The sequence below is a fragment of the Lacerta agilis genome, chromosome 13 (genome assembly GCF_009819535.1).
Source record: "Lacerta agilis isolate rLacAgi1 chromosome 13, rLacAgi1.pri, whole genome shotgun sequence".
Lineage (NCBI taxonomy): Eukaryota > Metazoa > Chordata > Lepidosauria > Squamata > Lacertidae > Lacerta > Lacerta agilis.
In genome coordinates, this window is record NC_046324.1 from 2062561 (window position 1) to 2083291 (window position 20731).

Genomic DNA, 20731 nt, shown 5'->3' on the forward strand with positions numbered 1-20731 from the left:
AGTGTGTGTAGCAAGTGCCAAATGTTTTGAGGAGGAACCATGTGTGTGGAGGGGAGAATGGAATATCCTGGAAAAGGCCATGTATTGCTGGCTGGAACAGTCCACATGGCAACATTTTGTTGTTGGTCTCACTTGTAAATGCCAGATTCTGACACATCCATGCCATTCTTTTGGGCTTCCTGGAGGCTTTTGTCTGACCTGCTGTTGTTTAGGGAGGTAGACTGGGTAAGGCATAAGCTGTCTTAACGCCAAAGCAGCCAGTCTGTCCACCGGGCCCAACATGGTGCTTTGTCTGGAAGGACCTCAGGCATAGGAACATGGGAAGTGGCCTTATACTGAGTCAAACCATTGGTCCATTCTGCCCAGCATGCACTGACTGGCTGGGGCTCCCCAGGGGTTCAGACACAGTCTCTCACAACCCTACCCAGCGATGCTGCCAGGGACTGGACCTGGGACTTTCAGGATGCAAGACATTTTCTGAATCACAGCATTTAGAACTGAATGGAACTCTGAGATTTACCCTTTCAACCCCTTGCTCCAGGGGTGGCTACCTTTTAGACCTTCACTTGTGACTATTCTACTTGGGCCAGTCCAGAGGTGCCATTTGCTTCAGGGCAGGTATATATTTTTCAGTGAGTGAATGGATTGCCAGTTTTTGGAGAAGCTCTACTGAAATTTCTGCTGCTTTCCACCTGTGAAAGGAAGGGAAAAGGCAAACTAAAACACAAAGGAAAGTCCCACCCCCACATTTAGTTAAAAAGTTGAAAAGTCTGCATTTAAATTATATTAGTTTATTCTTAAATAAAATATTGAGAGGAGTGCAAGTAAACAAACCTCAGTTTGTGCCCCTCCCACTGTTACTACAGTTACCAAGGCATGTTACCTAGCAGTAAAACACAAAAAGGGTGACAAATATTTCCATATAATCAAAGTGGTGCTAAATAACAAATAACCTGTTGACTAGAACTTTGAAGTCAGTTGGCTTTGAAATGAGGCCCACATGAAATTCTCCCCCTGTCCCGAGCAACCATTTACAATTTCATTTCCTGGATCATAGGCTGCCCATCTGAACCAAACATAACCTGTGGGGCTGCTGCCACGCTGTAGTTGTGTTGTGGGGCAGTTTTCTAAATTGGCTAAAACAGCACAATAGATTCTGGGTTGTCTTGAAAATCCATCAGGGCTGTATGTATTAAAGTTCCACATCTGTATGGGAGTCAGGAGGGGACTGTCTTTCTATTTGCATATGTACATGTAAACACGCCCCCGCATATATACTTTTGCTAATTTAAATTGTGATCCAATAAGCTTTTGAGTTCACGTAGTTCTGCAAATGAGTTTGCATAATTATACTCTGATAGCATTTTCATTAAGCTTGGTGTGGGCATAATAGAATTAATGTTCTGTAAAAACAAATACTTTTTTGCTTGGGAAATGTCATGGTTTCTTGGCTGCAAGAGAAAATGTAGAAAACAAAGAGGAAAGAGGAGACAATAGCACCTCATAACTTTTACAACAGAGGAGGCAAACATGGATTTCAGAAAGAAAATGGTGTGTTCTCAATTATTGTGGCAAAAAATTGATAGTTTTACTGGCATTGCAGTGTATATAGAACAGCTGCAGCGGGAAGCAGGGAGAGATGGCTAAAGCGTAGTTTAGGGAAATACAGTAAAGGGGAAGCATAGCAAAGGTTTGTAAGATTTCTAGCAAAATGCTCAAATGTGCAGGGAGGGGGAGCTTGCATCTAAACAGCCACCAACAAACCACAATAAAATACTTTATCATAAACGTTGATGACCATCATTAAGAGAGCCAAATAAAGACAAAGGAGGCACATGAAGCACGTTATCCAAAGGTGCATGATGAATCCAAGTAGCTTAAAGCAAAACAAAATGGGCAGCAACTTTATAAATGTTATAGACATGTGTCACGAATACCGAAGAGGAAAATTGTAAAAGGTCTGGGGTCAGTTCCTGGTGGGTTTTGCTTGCACAGAACTTGGCCAAGTGAGAAGTGAAAGATGCATTTTGAGCAGAGAGGGGTGAAAGGAGCTAAAATGCAGGCCACCCAAAATCTGCCTGCTAATAGACTCTTCAGAGACTTTTCTCTGGATGCTGCTACCTAGAGATGCAGAAGCTTCCCTTCTCCTGCAGGGGGAAGGGACTGAGGCCACATGTCCCAACATTTCCTTTTGGAGCAAGGTGGTATTTGCATCCATCTGTGCTGAGCTGTCATGTGAGGAGCGGAGGGTCTTCCTCTATATGGGGCAGGGGAGGGAAAAGGAAACCCTTTCCACCCTGAGGGCTGCATCTATACATGGGCATCCTTCCAAGAGCCATATTCTCATGGTAAGCAGGGCCTGGGGCAAGAAGTGGGTGGGGCCATTGTTTGAAAGTTTGTTTTTTTTAAATTGTTTTCTATTGCTGTGCACCATCCTGGTATTTTAAGAGAGGGCAGCATGTAAATACGGTACTTTTGTAAATAAGTAAATGAAGTAGTGGCCAGAGCAACCAATAAAACACTTAGTTTTGCAGAGTGGGCCAACTTCGAGCCACGCCAGTGAGGGGTTTCTACCCTCCATCCAGGCAAGTAAGAGGTGTTGCAGCAGTTCAAGGACACAACCTGGTGCCCTCCAGATGTTGTTGGACTCCAACTCCCAGCAGCCCGCACCAGCATGGCCAATAGTCAGGTATGCTGGGAGTTGTAGTCCAGCAGCACCTGGAGGGCACCAGGTTAGGAAAGTTTGATTTAAGAGCACAAGAGCTTGCTAGTTCAGGCCAGTGGCCCATCTAGTCTGGCATCCTATTCTCACAGTGACCACTTAGATGCCTGTGAGAAACCCTCCAGCAGGATTAGAGCACAAGAACCTTCTCCCCTCCTGTGGCTTCCAGCACCTAGAATTCAGAAGCACGGCTGCCTCCGACTGTGGAGACAGAGCAGAGCCATCCTGGCTCTTAGCCATCCATAGCCCTCTCCTCCTCCAGGAATTGGTCCAATCCTCTTTAAAGCCATCCAAGCTAATGACCATCTAGTGTTCTGAGAGAGGGAGATAAAGTTTTCTATATTCACTTTCTCCATGCCATGCATAATTTTATTAACTGAACCTTTACAATTTAGGCTGCAGTTGGAACGATATGTACCAAGAAGTATGTCCCAATAAAATCAGTGGGACCCGCTTCTCGTTTGCTGCAAGTTCAGAATCCTTTTCCAGTGAGTGGCACCATCCATGAAGTATATGTGTGTGTGTGTGTGTGTGTGTGTGTGTGTGTGTGTGTATCTATATCTCTTTTTCAAAACCTTTTGGAAACTGTGCAGTAAGTGATGGTTGGCCTTAGGGTTAAGAGAGGCCTCAGGAGTCTGACCTGGTTATGGCACTGAAAGTGGAATGTAAGTGTTGATTTTTCACCGGGCTGTTTGAGAGCCTGCTAATGGGAGTTCGGAGCTCGGTCCTGAGAGATTTTGGTTTCGCTGCTGCTCTGCCATAATTGTTGTCAGCAGTCATGCTAAAGCCCATTAATTCAAGAATTTCCATCCTTTGTCTTGGACTGCTGACTCCTGGGATATGTTTCAAAGGTTAGATGCCAGTGCAGTGGCTGTGGACAAGGGTGCCTTCTGGCAGTACACTGTGATGTAGGAAACATTTCATTTGAATTGGAAATAGAAATGAACAGATCAGCCTCTTTCTATTCTAGGTCACTTTTGTGTGTGCTCAGCTACAAGTCTGTTTTGTTGTTTTTTGTAGATTCTTTTTAAATATAAAAATTACACTTAAATCATGCATACTTTCCCCAAAAATGTACTTCTTGAATGCATTCTGTCTCTAAAATATGCATGTTTTGTTTTTCAGGGCTTTTCATTTAATTTCCCCCTACAATACACATTATACTTACATTTTATATAAAATACACATTTTGTGTGTGCATTATTTTGAACTGAAACTATATTGCAAAATTCAGAAAACTGCAAGATCCGATTAATAGCTACGTTCCAATCTGCATTTAAGTCTGCTGAATCAGTTGGGTTCACTCTATGATGCAGATCAAACCAATTTTTCTCAATTTATAATTAATAGTTCACTTTAATTCTGAGGGAAAATCTTTGAAGGACAGGGTTGGGCATTCTGTCCAAAAATGGTTTGGTTAATTGGATGGTCAAATATTGGGGAAATGATGGTCAAGCATGCTTAAAGCATTGATATTATTAGGACAAGGAAAATAGGCTTTGATTATCAAGAGGTTTGATAGTTATACCAATTACAAAAGCAGACAAGCAAAGTGCTGTTGTGAAATTTAAACGAGAGTGAGAGAGGGTTGTAACCAGCTAAGCTACTCAGAATAGACTGACTGAAATCAATAGACCCAAGTTAGCCATGGCTGTTCATTTCAGTGAGCCTACTCTGAGTATGAATAATATATAGAGAGCTGTTTTCAACTAATAATAATAATATTTAATAATAATATTTATTATTTGTACCCCGCCCATCTGGCTGGATTTCCCCAACCACTCTGGGCGGCTTCCAAAAATATATATAATCAAATACAAATACAAATATATGGGATGCAGTTGTGGAATTAGGCAGTCTTCAATTCTGTTTTCTATTTCAAAATACAAGTTTTGCATTTCCAAAGTTGCCTGTAGGCAAAAGCCAGAGAGCTTTTGATTCTGATGCCTGGATCAGGATACGTAATAGAACTTAGAAAATAACTAAGTCATAAACAGTGTACACTTATTGTTTATTTGTATTTTAGCAAGTCTGCCAGTTAGTTGAGCTTTGATTTTTAACTTTTATATTCTTTTTACTGCATGATTGTTGTAAACTGTGCTGGTATATTTTTATGAATAGCAGTGTGTGTGTGTGTGTGTGTGTGTGTGTGTTCCTTTTTAAATCCCTATATGATTTAGGTCTAGGATATGTGAAGGACCGTATTCTCCCATATGAACCTACCTGGGCTATGAGATCTTCAGGGGAGGCCTTTCTCTTAGTCCTGTCACCCTCACAGGCATGTTTGGTGGGGACACAGGACAGAGCCTTCTCAGTGGTTGCTCCCAGACTCTGGAACTCCTTTCCTGGAGGAGCGTGACTGGCTCCCTCTTTGTTGTCCTTCTGCCAGCAGGTGAAAACTGTTCTGTTCTGACAGGTTTTAGGGAACTAACTGCTTTTAAGTAGAGAGCTTAAAATATAAAGAGAACCTGCACAAGCAACGCTGACACAAAACCCTACATATATTAAGTAAAATAGACACATAGTCACCCGACCCCACCCCCACCCATCCTCCCACCCCGTCCACCTCTTTCCCCCCTTTTCTTCCCAATGTCTCAACAAATGAAACTGATTTGTAAAAATGATACATGTAAAAAATATGAGAAAGAGACATTGCACATACCTTTGTAAATCAAGAAATCTTTAGTAAAATTACTTCAAAAAATAAAATAAAAATGGCCACTAGTCTGCCATGGAAGCCTTTTTTGCCCTCTGGCCATGCAGAGTTTTTGTGTCATTTTTCCAGAAAGTGCTAAATATATAAATAAAATCACTGGTGCCTACTTGTTTTAAAATTTGGTCAGTTTACACCTGTACCGGTATATTATTGATAGCTAAAGTTAATCACCTCAACTGATTTCAGTGTGTCTGCTCTGATTCTATCATTCTATTACGAATTTACAGTAGTATAAATTTTGACAACATGAAGGTAGGTGTCAGGGTATATTATTCTCTGGCATTTGTCTTGAAACAAAAGGGTTTGTGATTATATCTTTCAATCGATTGATTGATAAATAAAAATAGAAATAAAGCAAAGTAACATAAACTATTAAAAACAAAAACTTACACCAGTTTTTGAAAGCAGCTGTGCTGACTGGGCAGCGGGCCAATTCTCTAAGTGTTATGGCTCCATAAAGTATATGACTGCTGTCAGTTGACAGTATTTTATCACTTGGCTAAATGGCAGGCCAGCTCTGGTGAAGGAGGCGAAACCTTCAGAATGCAAAAGCATTTGTTCTCCCAAAGGCTTCTGCATAAAAGGCTGCTCTGCATATACATACAAGAGGGTGGTAGCCATGAAAATGTGATAAAGTGCTGTTTTGCAGAATGGTCTTGCAAGGAAGGCCAATGTTATTTGCCTGGCATCTCTTCAGTTGTGTGAATAGGAAGCGCGAAATCCAGGGAAGAGGGAGAACACACAGACTTTCACACACTCCAGCATTCTTTGCCTGCTATCTTGCCCTGGTTTCATTTTTAAATATGACCTTACACTTTCAGCTAGAGCGCTTATTTAATTGAGAGTATGTAGCTGCCATGCCTTCTCTTGAACTGCCTCACCCTGTCATTTCACCTTCCTGAAAGCAATGCTACTTTACAGGATTATCAGCCCTGGGACCGTTATCGTAACAGTAATGACAGGCTCTCCTAGCTATGTCAGCAAATTTAATTAACTGCAGAGAGAAATTCTCTGCTCTTCTCTGACTTGGCTGTCATCCAGAAATCTACATTAATGCAGTAACGTGTCGGTAATAAGGGGTAGCTTGTGCAGAACACCCGCCACAGACGAGCCTGCGCTGCCAGGGAGTTTATCATTTGGGTGGTGGCACCTGCAGGGTGATTTTCAACACTCTGCACTGTGCTTCAACTCCTCTAGCCCCCGAGTCCAAATCTCTGCTCTGTTTGCCAGCCCTCATCTGTTCCCTGAAAAGCTGCTGAAAATTTATGAACGTTGAGGTGTTAGGAAACAAATAGGGAAGTGAGTTTTCTGACACGCTTTTTCTTGGGTGACTGCCATAAATTTCCAGCATGATTGTTGAAATTCTGGAATTTGTGCGGCTTCAGAGCATGAAAGCTAATCTCTTGCAGGGCAGTGAACTCTCTAACGCACCCCTGCTTTGTAAAACAGTTTGATATAAATGTATTATTGTAGCATTTTTTAATCTCTACATGTTTTTCTATAACAAGGGCTGCCAGGCATATATTTACCTTTTAGCAGGTTGCCATTAATAATAGCCTGTCCTGTTTAATATACCCAGATGCTTAAGCGATTACAAACAAGTCTGGAAGTCTTTTTTTTTTTTGCTCTTTATATCTTAGTTTAGCTGTTCTGATTCTGAACCTTCAGCGAGGTTTCTCAGTCACACCTACACATGTGTGTGTGCACGCGCACATGTGCCCATGCACCCACCCAATTCATGTGGGTTTGTAAGAGAAAATGCAAACATATGTTTGGATGTCATAGGTCAGTGGTAGCTGGCAACCATTGGAACTGGTGGGGCAATGGGCAAGGCAGCTAATGGGGGAGAGCGCTGGGGGTCCCTGGAGACAGAGTCTACTGTTTCTGGCTTTCTGCCCATCGTCTTCCCTAAAAACCTAAGTAATGGGCACCTAAGTGATGATCAGATGCTTGCACCAGGCATTTAAAACCCAGATACTAAAGAGAAAAGCTGGACTTTAGAAATGTTGCATGAGTCATGTGATTTTTTTTTCAGTTCTGCTCATGCCAAGAGAAATGGATGGAGTCTCCTACAATAGGAAATGTATTAATATGGCTATGGGGGACACAGGACTGATGGGATATAGATTTGGGTTTGGGATTGCAAATAAATAATGGTACAACTCTGCCCCACCTTGCACTAGTGACTGGCCTCCCCCGAGTGGTAAAGTGCAAGCTCTTCATGCAGAAAGTCCCAAGTTCAGGCCCTACTATCTCAAAGTATTACTGTGAAATATCCCTGCCTGAAATCCTTGAAAGCCCCTTCCAGTCAGAATCAACAAAACTAAGCTAGATGGACCAATGATATAAAAAGTCTGATATTTTTATACCAATGTCTATATAAGGATTTGTATGCATAAAGAAATCAAAAGCAACAAATATAGAGCCCCCCCCCCGCCAAATATATCTATGCAATTCTGTCCCATGGGTACATAATCAAAAGTTGTTAGTACACTGTCATACCTTGGGTTACAGCTGCTTCAGGTTGTGTGATTTCAGATTGGGCATTGCACCGAACCCAGAAGTACCAGAATGGGTTACTTCCGGGTTCTGGCGCTCACGCATGTGCAGAAGTGCCAAATCGCAACTCACACGTGCGCAGACGCAGCGCTGCGGGTTGTGAACGTGCCTCCCGCCGGATCGCGTTCGCAACCTGAGCATCCACTGTATGTGATGTTGTATTGTAATTTTACTATTTTTGAGGGGTGCTGCCCGGAGTGGCTGGGGCAGCCCAGTTAGGTGGGTGGCATATAAATAGTATTATTATTATTATTATTATTATTATTATTATTATTATTATTATTATTATTATATCATTTCCTGGCTGTCGACCCTGGCTGTTCTCTCCCTCAAAGGTGCTGTTTACAGGAAACAGCACCTTGGGGGTAAAGGAACAACAGCTGGGAGAAACTGGCAAGGAGTCCTGATCTGGTTCAGGAGCATGTTCTGGATTGGAGTCCTGTGGTTGCTTTTCCTTCAAAATGAAAGTGATCAATTTAGGTACTCTACTTTTTTTATTTTAAAGACCACATTTATCGGAACACAGGGGGAGCTAAAGTGGTGCCATCCAGCTGTTGTTGGACCAACTCCCATCAGTCCCCAAGCCAGCCAGTGATCAGGGATGATGGCAGTTGTAGTCAAGGCATGTTCAACAGGTAGATCGTGATCTACCGGTAGATCACTGGACATCTGTGGTAGATCACTGGCTCCCCCATAGAAGCTCAACAACTTTGGCTCACCTAAAAAAAAAAGCTCAACATTTTCTCCCTTCACCCCCCCCTAAAAGAGAGTTCAAAAACTCTTTCACCTGAACCCCCCCAAACAGGGCTTTCGTTCCTTAAAAAAGCTCAACAACTCTGACCTGAACCCCCCAAAAGGGGGTAGATCATTGCCAGTTTTTAACTCTGTGAATAGATCGCAAGTCACTTGGGAGTTGGCCACCCCTGTAATGTAGTCCAACAACATCTGTAGGGCGCCGCCCCCGCCGCCCCCCCCTTTGACTCTTATTGCATTGTCTCTGGTGGCCTAGATGGGACCAACTACAATTGCTAATTTCAATGGCAGACATGCCCTTTGCCTTTCAGCTAACCCTTCTGGCATAATTTCAGGTGCTGCTCTCTGGACTGATCGGAGTTGTCTCATGGAAAAGGCCTCTCTCTCTTGTGGTAAGTAAAAATTCCTTCTGTCTAGATAAAATAAAGGATGCCCATCTTTGCATGGTGCATAACTAATTTGTGGTATTCATAGTCCCATGAAATGATAGTATCATTTGAAAGGTGATGAGCCAGATTCATGGAGGATAATCCAGATGAATCAGTGATTATTTGTTGCATTAACTAAATGGATCCCTCATGGAGTCCTAGAGGTGGAGCAGGAGCGGAGAACCTGTGATCATCTAGATGTTGCTGGATTACAGCAACATTTGGAGGACCACTGGCTTCTCACCCTTGAGTGAGAAGGCACCTGTATCATACCTGGTACAGGCTTTGCAGAGTTAGAACATCCCCAACAGATGGCTCCCCAGTCTTCACTTGAAGACCTCCAGTGAGGGAGAGCCCGCCATTGCTCTAGGTAGGGATGCAGAACCTGTGGCCCTCCAGATCTCATTGGAATGCAACTCCCATCATCCCTGAGCATTGGCCATGCTAGCTGGGGCTGATGGAATCCAGAAACATCTGGAAGGTCACATGTACTCTATCCTGGCACTAGGCAATTGATTGCATTGTCAAATTGCTCCTGCCAACAATAACAATAACTTACTTCTACTTTTCAATCAAATTTTACCTTCTTGTAATTTAAGCCCATTGTATGTATACATGCCCTCTGGGGCAGCAGCCGAGAACAAGTCTTTGTTCTGTTTTATGTGACAGCCCTTCAGAGATTTGAAGCGTGTCTGATGTTCAGAGGCAGAAGACACGAAATCCCAGCAACCACAGGAGAGAGTTGTCCCCTTCTTCTGTGCTTCCCAAAAGCATCTGGTTGGCCACTGTGAAAATTACAATTGTGGACAAGATAGGCCTTTGGTCTGATTCATCTGGGCTCTTCATATGTACTTCTGAATCACTCCATCTGAATATTAGCAACTTTTAAATCAAGTCCGAACCCCACCTTTGAACTTTGTCAGTTTCTTTTAGAAAAAATCCAGTTAAATCCTCTCTCTTTTGGGTAGCATCATTAGCTGCCTGCCAACATCTTCCTAAAATCCAGCTTTGTTAAGCAAGATGCCAATTAAGGACTAAACGCTTCTTGTTAGGCATGTTCATTAAATAGCCAGTGAAAAGATAAGGGAAGCGGCTCTTGTCTTTCACACAATTAATTTGGTATGAATTCACAGACATTAATGGAATGGTTCTGTGAGAAATATCTCTGCCAAAGGTGTTTATATACTGAGATTGCAATGTTAATTGAAATGAATGTTGTTCATTAATGAACTAAATAGGAATAAGGATATTTTGAAAACTACTTTCCAGGAAAAGGGGAAAAAACGCAAGCAAAGTGCTTTTCTGCTTTTCACCTCCTTTAAATTGTGTACCTTCTCTGTACTTCCAGTGCCCACTTCACATTCAGCTAAGAGTTTGTGATAGTTTGTGCCCTGTGCTCAAATACTGATGGAACCAGAGAGTTGTTAATGTCTTCACTGTGGAGACCAGTTTGCTGAGGAATTCAAATACCATTTAGTAAAGGTAAAGGTAAAGGGACCCCTGACCATTAGGTCCAGTCGCGGACGACTCTGGGGTTGCGACGCTCATTTTGCTTTATTGGCCGAGGGAGCCGGCATACAGCTTCCGGATCATGTGGCCAGCATGACTAAGCCGCTTCTGGTGAACCAGAGCAGCACACGGAAACGTCGTTTACCTTCCTGCCGGAGCGGGACCTATTTATCTACTTGCACTTTGACGTGCTTTCAAACTGTTAGGTTGGCAGGAGCAGGGACCGAGCAACGGGAGCTCACCCCGTTGCAAGCTCTAGGCTCTGTGGTTTAGACCACAGCGCCATCTGCATTTAGTAGTTTTCCCTTAATCCAAGGCAGGCCGTAGCCTCTGCTGAATAATTTATCTTGCTTCTGCTTGTTGAGGAAGCCCTCTGTTGTGCAACATTGAAACTCATCTGCCCCCTAGTGCATGTGCCCTTGTCCCTACTGGACAGAGAATATTGGGTACAGTCCTAAAAATTGACACTGGGGCAACCAGCAGGTCAAGGGAAAGGGTTCTAACTCAGTTGTCTTTCATACATCTGGTTATTATCCATAGGGAGTAGTTTTCTATGGAGATGCATCTAGTTGTGTGAGTCCCACTCCCTCGATACAGGGGCGCCTTTCTTTTCAGCCCCATCCCAGGGCTTATACCCTGTTGTAGGGATAGGGGAGAAATTAGATTCAGTTCATGTTTAAAGGCTAGTCTACCTGAGTCATAGTTTCCAAAACAATTATCCTTCTAAATTTATCTGAATTTTGCAATACAGTTCTCCAAACAAATAATGGGTGAAATAATGTAAGTGTGCACAAAATCATACATTTTAGCATTTTACGTATGCAAAAATGTGTATGTTAGGAACATTTTACAGTAAAATATTGATGAATTTATTTGAGCACTTTTAAAAAATCACAAATTGACGTGGAAATGTAGAGAACTGAATTTCAGATTTGAAAAATGAGAAACCCAAAATGAATAGGTCCCTTTATGATTCTTATGACGTGAGAAGCAGCTTGTTTCCCCCCCAAAGGAATTGAACTCCAGGGCCCTTACCTTCCACTGCGCTCTCTGGCAGAATACAATTCACCCTGTACAACATGAAATTACCATAGAATGCCAAGATCCTTTTTAATTGGCCTGGTCAGGATTTTTGTACTTGCTGGGTCTGAGCTGATATGCTATAAAATCTTAAGACTTCAGTAATGCATTCAGTTGCGCATCAGTCTTATTGATTGCAGCAGGACTGGAATGATGAAGAAGTAAACACGGGATTGGGGCCAAATAGTTTCCCCCTGTTTATTTATTTAAACATCTTATGTCTCACCTGCTGATCCTATGAGGATCCTACAGAGTCAGATTCAACAAAAGCAACTCATTATCTTAATGGGCATGTCCTAGCCAGCCTTTGAAAGATGCCAAGTGAGGTGAGGCTGGCAGCCTTGCTAGGCAAAGAGTTCCAACACAGAGAAGGCCCTACAGCCATCATAGAATCCTAGACTTGTGTTGGAAGGGATTCCCGAGGGTCATTTAGTCCAACCCCCTGCAATGAAGGATTCTCAATTAAAGCTTGGTCATCCAAGATCTGCTTTAAAACATCCAAGGAAGGAGAGTCCACCACCTTCCAAGGCAGTTCATTCCACTTTCGAACAGCTCTTGCTGCCAGAAAGGCCTTTCTGGTGTTTAGTCAGACTCTCCTTTCTTGTGCTCCATGTAAGCAGAATCTTCTTCCAATCTAATTTAGGTTCCCCTCCCCTAAAAAAAACCCTCTAATTAAAAACATGCCATATGTTAACCAGTATACCACATTGGCTGACCTAGCTGGCTCTGCCTATTGTTGGCTCTGTCTCCCCCTACTGTTGGTCTTCCTGCCTTATACCAGTCTCAGTGAGCACCAGCCAACACTGATCTCAAGAAGAAGAAGAAGAGTTTGGATTTGATATCCCACTTTTCACTACCCGAAAGAGTCTCAAAGATGAAGCCCCAGAGGAAACAGGAGAACCTGGACATGTCTAGAGTCCCGGATGGACCATTCGATGTGGCTAGTGGAGCCTGTTGTGACTTGGTAGAGCAGAAATTCTGTAGTCTTGTTCAGAGGGTTTGATCACGCTGGACACCCACTTGTTGAGCTAGCTAGAATATGGAAGGACACTTCCAGCTTCAGACTGAGTTGTGCTGTGAGCATGAGTCCTGGTGTTTTAAAAGCTGTGTAGCAGGAAGGAAAGAGGGAAATATCATGTTCCCTATTGTAGTAGTTTCACGGTTAGGAGTAGGGCCTCTGCTGGATCTTCCTTCCCTTGTAGGCAGCTGCTGCAGGCATGGGGGAAGTCAGTTTCTTTCTTTTTTATATAAACATTTTATTGATTTTATAAAAATACATTGGTAAACTCTATCACATTAATTTTTCATCCTTGTTAAAGCCATGACTCCCATCAATCCCTTCACATGATTTTATAATGACTATTACAGTGGTACCTCGGGTTAAGTATGCTTCAGGTTAAGAACGGACCTCCGGAACAAATTAAGTACTTAACCAAGGTACCACTGTACTTCTAATTATATTTTCTTGCTCCAAACTATCACTTCATAATTTTCAGATTCTTCCCGTCATTTTATCCAGTTCCACAAACTCCATTAATTTTACCGTCCATTCTTCTTTTGTCGGTATTTCCTCGTTTCCATTTTTGTGCTAATAAAATTCTCGCCGCAGTTACAGCATACTGGAAAAGTTTGACGTCTTGTCGGGGGAAGCCAGTTTCAACCCTGTAGATCCCCTCTTATGAGCCTGATTGCTTACATTAAAATCCAGCTCCAGGGTGAACTCCTGCAAATCACATAAAGGTCAGCCTTTCTTTAAAAAAACAAAAACCTGTCGAGATTTTTTGGGAGGGGTGGAATATAAAATAAACTTCTGTTCACCACCTTAAGAGAACGTCAGCATTTTTCTTCATATCCTCTTTAGCCTCTGAAGGGATGAACTCTCAAAATTGGCACAGGCCATATCATTTGGATGAAACAGAACCCTCAAGGTGCAACTGGAAAATGAGTTTTCTGAATCAGTTATGAGCACTGACACATTTTTATGCTAATTATTAACTTCAGAGTCACCCATATTTTTTCCCCGACATGCACGAGCAGCTTACGTTTCTGTTTGTTTCGGGGGGGGGGGGGAAGAGAGAGAGAGAGAGAGAGAGAGAGAGAGAGAGAGAGAGAGATAGAGAGTAGACTCACAGTTAAAAGCTGTGGCAGAGGTTACTGTAGAGCAGTGTTTTTCAACCACTGTTCCGTGGCACACTAGTGTGCCGCGAGATGTTGCCTGGTGTGCCGTGGGAAAAATTGTGTTTATTTGATTCCTATTCAAGAGAATTACTTTATATATAGTCAATATAGGCACAGAGTTAAATTTTTTAACATTTTCTAATGGTGGTGTGCCTCGTGATTTTTTTCATGAAACAAGTGTGCCTTTGCCCAAAAAAGGTTGAAAAACACTGAGGTAGTCTCTCTAATAACCTGGTCCTGATGTGTATAGTGACATATGTTAGTACCAACACCTTGAACGTAGCCTGGTAGCAAATTGGCAGCCAATGCAAATCCTGCCAGCAAATTCTTATGTGCTGGGTGTGGTTTTCCCCACAAGCAGCCTAGCCACCACATTCTGCACTAGCTGCAGCCTCTTGGCCAGCCCAAGGGTAGCCCCACATAGAGTGCATTGCAGTAATCCAACCATGAGGTTACCAATGCATGGACAACTCTGATCAAACTATCCTGGTCTAGGAATGGCCGTAAATGTCTTACCAACCCAAGTTGGTAAAACATGTATGCATCTACCTGGGTAAGACCTAAGGAAAACAATGAGAGAGAGAACTGAATTTGGCATGTGACTAGTAAGAGACAGCTCCGGAGAGCCACAAGGGCTGTTGGGTTCTGGGGGACTGATGCTGCCTAAATGGATAAGCACCGTCTGGGCTCCAGCACCCTCTTTCCCAAAGGCAACTGATCGAACTACAAGCTGCCCCTGAAACAGGGAGAACAAAATAGTAGTGACACTTTCAAAAATTTCAGAATTCAACACATGCTAACAAAGTTCCAAATTTAGACCGGTCCATCTGGTGCTAGCTAGAAAGATGTAGCCTCCAGTATTTGTCTCCTGCCAACAGCCTGATGTATATAAAGAAAACAGATATAAAACCTAATTAGCAAGCATCTCAGGGATTAAGACTGCAACGCAATAGATGCTAACCTGGATGGGAGGTCTACTGAACACAATTATCATCGGCTTGTTGTAACACCTCGGTGGGCTTTTTCACTGGTGGCACCAGTGCTGTGGAATGCTTCTCCTGCTGAAATATGAGAGGCCCCCATCAATAGTGACATTCCGCCAGCTCTTGAAGACACACCTGTTTCCTGACTTAAACATCCCATTTTTCATTTGCTGCTTTAACTCCTTATTATTGTTGTGCTGTTTTAATAGGCTTGTTTGATTATACATTTTAATTCTGGGTATTTATTTCAATATTTTGATTAAACAGTTTTATTGTACACTTTAATTATGTGTGTTTTTCGTAACAAGCTTTACATTTTGTCAACTGCATAGAAGCCACCGGTGATTATGTGGTACAGTGGTGCCCCGCTAGACGAATGCCTCGCTAGACGAAAAACTCGCTAGACAAACGGCATTCGTCTAGCGGAAGCTGCCCCGCAAGGCGAAAAAGTCTATGGGGCTGCTTCGCAAGACGAAAAATTTTCGTCTTTTTTTTTTCGTTTAGCGGAGCGCGGCTGTCATTGCTGCTTCGCTAGACGAAAAAACCGCAATACGAAAAAATTCATAGAATTAATTATTTTTGTCTTGCGGGGCACCACTGTATATACATTAATAAACAGTAACAAGAGCTCTATGGCATTTACTTGTGAGTGAACACATGTAGGATCAAGCAGCGAGCAGCCAGTCTACCTGAAAGATTGTATCTTCCCATACAAACCTGGTCAGGTGCTAAGATCCTCAGGTGAGCACCTCCACTCTGTTGCCTCCATATCAGAGGCACAGTTGGCAGTGATATGAGAAACAGCCTTTTCTGTGGCTGCCCCCATATTGTAAGATTCCCTCCCAAGAGAGCTAAGACTGGCTCTCTCCCTCTCTGCTATCTTTCTGCCACCAGCCTAAGACATTCCTGTTCAGACAGGCCTTTGGAAACTGAGGTGCACATGAGGCTAGCCACTGCACTGCTGCCAGGGCAAATTATATTTTAACTGCCAGTTTTAAATATGTTGTGATGTATTTTCACAAGTATTTTAAACTAGTTTGTTGCTTGGACAATCCTAGCGAAGCACCAGTAGTTTCTGGTGAGATCTTGCCAAAGTCTTACAAGATTTCATGTGTTCTATGAGATCTCTTGAGAGGAGGAGACTCTTGAGAGTCCCATGGACTGCAAAAAGATCAAACTTATCCATCCTTAAAGAAATCAGCCCTGAGTGCTCACTGGAAGGGCAGATCCTGAAGCTGAGGCTCCAGTACTTTGGCCACCTCATGAGAAGAGAAGACTCCCTGGAAAAGACCCTGATGTTGGGGAAGATGGAGGGCACAAGGAGAAGAGGGCGACCGAGGACGAGATGGTTGGACAGTGTTCTCGAAGTGACTGGCATGAGTTTGGCCAAACTGCGGGAGGCAGTGAAAGATAGGGGTGCCTGGCGTCCATGGGGTCACGAAGAGTCGGACATGACTGAACAACAACAAATGAGATCTCGCAAGATTCTGGCGATATATCCCCGAAAACTGCTGCCGACGGCACTTCTCTGCTGCTGGTGCAGGTGGTAGGGTGGGCAGCAGAGGCGAGGCAAGTGCCCCCTCGTGTGCTTCCACCACTTGGAGGTGGGCACCTCCCGCTGCCTCATCATTGGGCAGGGCCTGCAAAAGACTGATGTACCAGGAAAAGGAAATGACATTATTTTTTAGGAGACACTCTGAGGTGACCACATGTAGTTGGGAAGTTACTTATCAGAGTTAAATACCCTCTGCAGCACAATCAGCTACACAAGCAAGACTCTCCTACTCGATTTATGAAAAGATTTACATTCTGCATACTTCAGCCTTTGCTGGTTTACTGCCAGCATCATTTATTCTGGTTCTGATAGTCAGGAGGAGACAGGTCATTGAACTCCTGGACCAACCTACGGGAGACCCTGTTCATTTCCGTCTGCATGTTGAAATCCCAAGAGCCTTTCAAGTACATATCTGCATCCATGAGGGCTAAAAGCACACCCTTCTTTTTGTTAAACAAAAGCTGAGATTCACATAAAGATGTATTTTTCCTCATTCCGTGTTGCCATGGCCTATGCACATAATCCTGATTATTACCAGGTCAGGAAATAACTGAGACCGCCAGCTTCAGGGCAACTGTTTGCCTTTCTGCTTAAAATGATTTTACATACCTTATCTCATGAGCCTGGTCACAGAGAAGAGGTCAGGAAAGGGACCAGATGGTTAAAATTAAGTCAAATGGAAAATGCTCTGATTCCACAGCCCAGTTTACCCACTGGACAAAAGAGCAACAAAAACTCTCAGCGGAACAGCCACCCAAAGCACAACATGGACATAATTCTCTTATTTCCACCACAGCTGCCCATAAAAACCAGGAGGACTTGACAATGTGTGTAATTTACAAGCAGACTGGGAAAGTAGGCGCAGAGTCTCTTTACGGCCAGCCACTCCTTGACCAGAGCACCACCCACATCGCACCAGACCAGAGCAGTCTTTAAATCAACCTGCCCAAGCCCCTGCTCTCCGCCCAGGCTCAGTCTGTAGGAGACATGCAGGGAGAGAAGAGGCGGCAAATCTGCCTCCAGGAACAGATCCAGTTGACTTCCAGAAACTACCTAAACATCAGGACCCCCCAAACAGAGTGCAACTCTCAAGGCTTGAATTGGACCCAGTTTTCTTCATAGATAAAGCGCTGCTGAAGCCTTACTGGAGATAAGCCATTTGGAAGGATGAAACCCAACTTGCTTATTTTTAGAGCTTCCATATGTGCACCTGAGCTTTATCTTTGTGGGTGATGAATTTCTACTCTAAGTGTTGGTCTTCATTTGCATTATGGAGGGAATTGTTTGTTCAGATTTGCTCTGAAGGAGTTGCAACTGAAGGCGTGGGGGACCCCACACTCAGGGGCGAAGCACAGGGCTTGAGGCCTCCCTATTCATCCCTCAAGGCTTTCCCACATGCTCAGGCCAACTCCATCATTGACCCTGCTCTGGGGGCTTGAAGCAGCTGTGAGAGGATGCGGGGGAGAGCTGTAGAGGAAGACGAGGTTGGGCAAGAGGTTGGTGAGCAACACAAACAGGGGCAGTAGTTACCCATCCCTGTTGCTAGCCTGGGTGGAGAGACATGTGGGGAGGTGGGTGTTGGGAAACTCCTGAGTTCTGCATGGCTCCAATGCACCCAGGATTAGAAACTCAGGATATAAGCTACCATAATTGCCAAACATAGGTTTTGGTCGCCACAACGGAACGCCTAGCTGCCATTTTTTGGGTGAGAATAAAACAAATTCAAGCTTCAAGGAAAATAGCAATGCTGCATTGCTCATTCACTTTTGCCTCTGGCCACCCCCACAAAACCTTTGGCACAACCCTCTAGGCCCATTCGCGTGGGCAGCAAGCCTAGGAAGAGCATAGAAGGGATCCCAAGGGTCATCTAGTCCAGTGTTTTTCAACCACTGTTCCGCGGCACACTAGTGTGCCGCGAGATGTTGCCTGGTGTGCCGTGGGAAAAATTGTGTTTATTTGATTCCTATTCAAGAGAATTACTTTATATATAGTCAATATAGGCACAGAGTTAAATTTTTTTAACATTTTCTAATGGTGGTGTGCCTCGTGATTTTTTTCATAAAACAAGTGTGCCCTTGCCCAAAAAAGGTTGAAAAACACTGCTGTAGAGAGAATGTGTTCCTCTCTACATGAAGTTGAGAAGGTCTTCCATTAAGTTTAATAGGTGAGCTATGTCATCTGTGAGAGCAGGGACCATCACAGGGTGGCCATCACTCCCCCTTCTAGGAGCAAATGCCATAGCTTTTGCATTGCGCAAAGAAGTACGTTTTCTTTTATCTGTTCTGAATCTCTGTGAGAGTCAAAGCTGGAAGCCCCAGCCACCTTTGGCTTCTTTCCGCACCTGTGTAGACTTTAGAGTGGGGGAAAGTTGTGGACTGGACTCCTTCATTGTGGCCTGTGGCTTCTGATATTAATCAATTACTGTGAGAAGGAGCAAACACTACCCCACCCAGTAGCACAATGACGTTTTCCTGCTTCATCTTCGCTCCAGTTCACACATGGCCGCAGCAGGTAGGCGCTATACCCTGTGGTGGGCAGGAGCAAATGGTGTGCATAACATGTGAAGGACCTTGAAACAGGTGTGCATAACATGTGAAGGACCTTGTGTCAAATGGGCCGGGTGAATGAGGCATCTCCTTTTGAAGGCTCACTTTCATGCCACGCTGCATGCCCATGCAGTGGCTGCAATGATGTCGTTTCTGTGTTGCTCAGGCCATCTATGAATTGGGCCTGAGGGCTGAATAACTATGTGTGCAGCAGGGATTAGGAACCTCAGGCTCATTTGCCAAATTTAGTCCTCTTCATCCAGCCTCAGGCCAGCCCCTCACCTGCCCTCCTGAAGTGCTGTTGCCTGTCTGGAATATGTCTCTGAAGCACTGGTCACTAGATTGTCCACAGAGGTTTGTCCTGGAAGAATGCAGCCCATTGCCTGGAAAAGGCTTATCACTCGTAGTGTGCATCATACACGTGTGAATCAGCTCTTCGTTGCCATGAGGTTGGTCAGTTCCATACAGTACATGGCAGGCAACTTGGGTTTGCTGAGTGCACATTGAGTATGGCATTTCAGCCAATCCTGGTTCTCTTGTTTCCCAAGCACATTGCTACCTCATTCATTTGTTACACTTTCAAGATGTGCTTTGACATGGAAATAAAAGAAACTCAGGTGCACACCTAAAAGCGTAATGTGTGAAGCAGCACTTTGTCACCCCAAACACTTTGCTGCTTGGGTTTGTTTGGGATTAGCTCTTGCAGTGCAGAAAGCAATCAGTCCATCAAAAAATAAAATAAATAGTTGCCACTTTGAGTGATTAAGCAGTGAAAGAAGCAGTGCTAATTGGTTGATTTGCAACTATGTGCATGTTCATTTCCCCCTGGCTGAGTAGCAAATATTGTGTTACTTATGGACTTGCATGTCTAGCTTGTGATTATTATTTTCAAAACTCACTCTAATGCTTGACAAACCCTATCATCTCCCAGCACAAAGGGCCATCTGCATGCTAATGTGTTTTGTTGCCTCTGAGTTGCTCATACTGTAAATATTCAAATAGGTAGGCAATATTTCTCTTCTTTTCTCTCCTGGTACTGTATTCTACAACCAGACAGGCTGGATGTAGGTGGTGGCAGAGCTAAAAGACTTGCAAAGCAATGGAGGGCAATTGTGCTCATGTCCTGCCTGCTGGCTCCCAGGAAACATCTGCTTAGCCACTTTCCAGTGATGTCATAGGAGCCTAGGGGCTGAGGTCCCTTTGACCCCCCCCCCATAAAATATTTGAGGGGGTTGCAAGGAGAGAAAATTGTAATTATTGGGACATATACATCAAATGAGAGAAAATCAGAATTTTATAAGGAATTAGAAGAGAAAATGTTTGAGTTGATGGATCAAAAAATAATCCTAATGGGTGATATGAATGGGGTAGTCTCACCTGATATGGACAGATCAACAAAGAAATTGTACTTGGAAGGGAGGAAAAAACCTAGAATAAAATATAAACTATTAACAGATGCAAAACAAAGAGGGGGATTCTCACTGCCAGACTTGAAATTATAATATGAAGTGTCCTGTCTTCGCTGGTTATGGGAGTGGATACAATTAAAGAATATGGGTGTATTAGATTTAGAAGGACATGACAATAGATTTGGTTGGCATGCTTACCTATGGTATGAGAAGGTAAAGGTTCATAAGGGGTTCCTGAATCACATTGTAAGGAAATCAATTTATGAAATATGGAGGGGAAATACACCTTGGTG

General features: G+C 43.5%; 1 protein-coding gene across 1 annotated transcript in view; it reads left to right on the forward strand.

Annotated features, from left to right (window-relative positions):
- The window catches only part of FAM189A1 (family with sequence similarity 189 member A1), a 179028-nt gene that overhangs the window by 69155 nt on the left and 89142 nt on the right, over nt 1–20731 (forward strand). The window contains exon 2 of the mRNA XM_033167057.1: nt 9086–9142. Within this exon, the coding sequence (XP_033022948.1) occupies nt 9086–9142 (57 nt within the window). The remainder of the gene's footprint in view (nt 1–9085; nt 9143–20731) is intronic.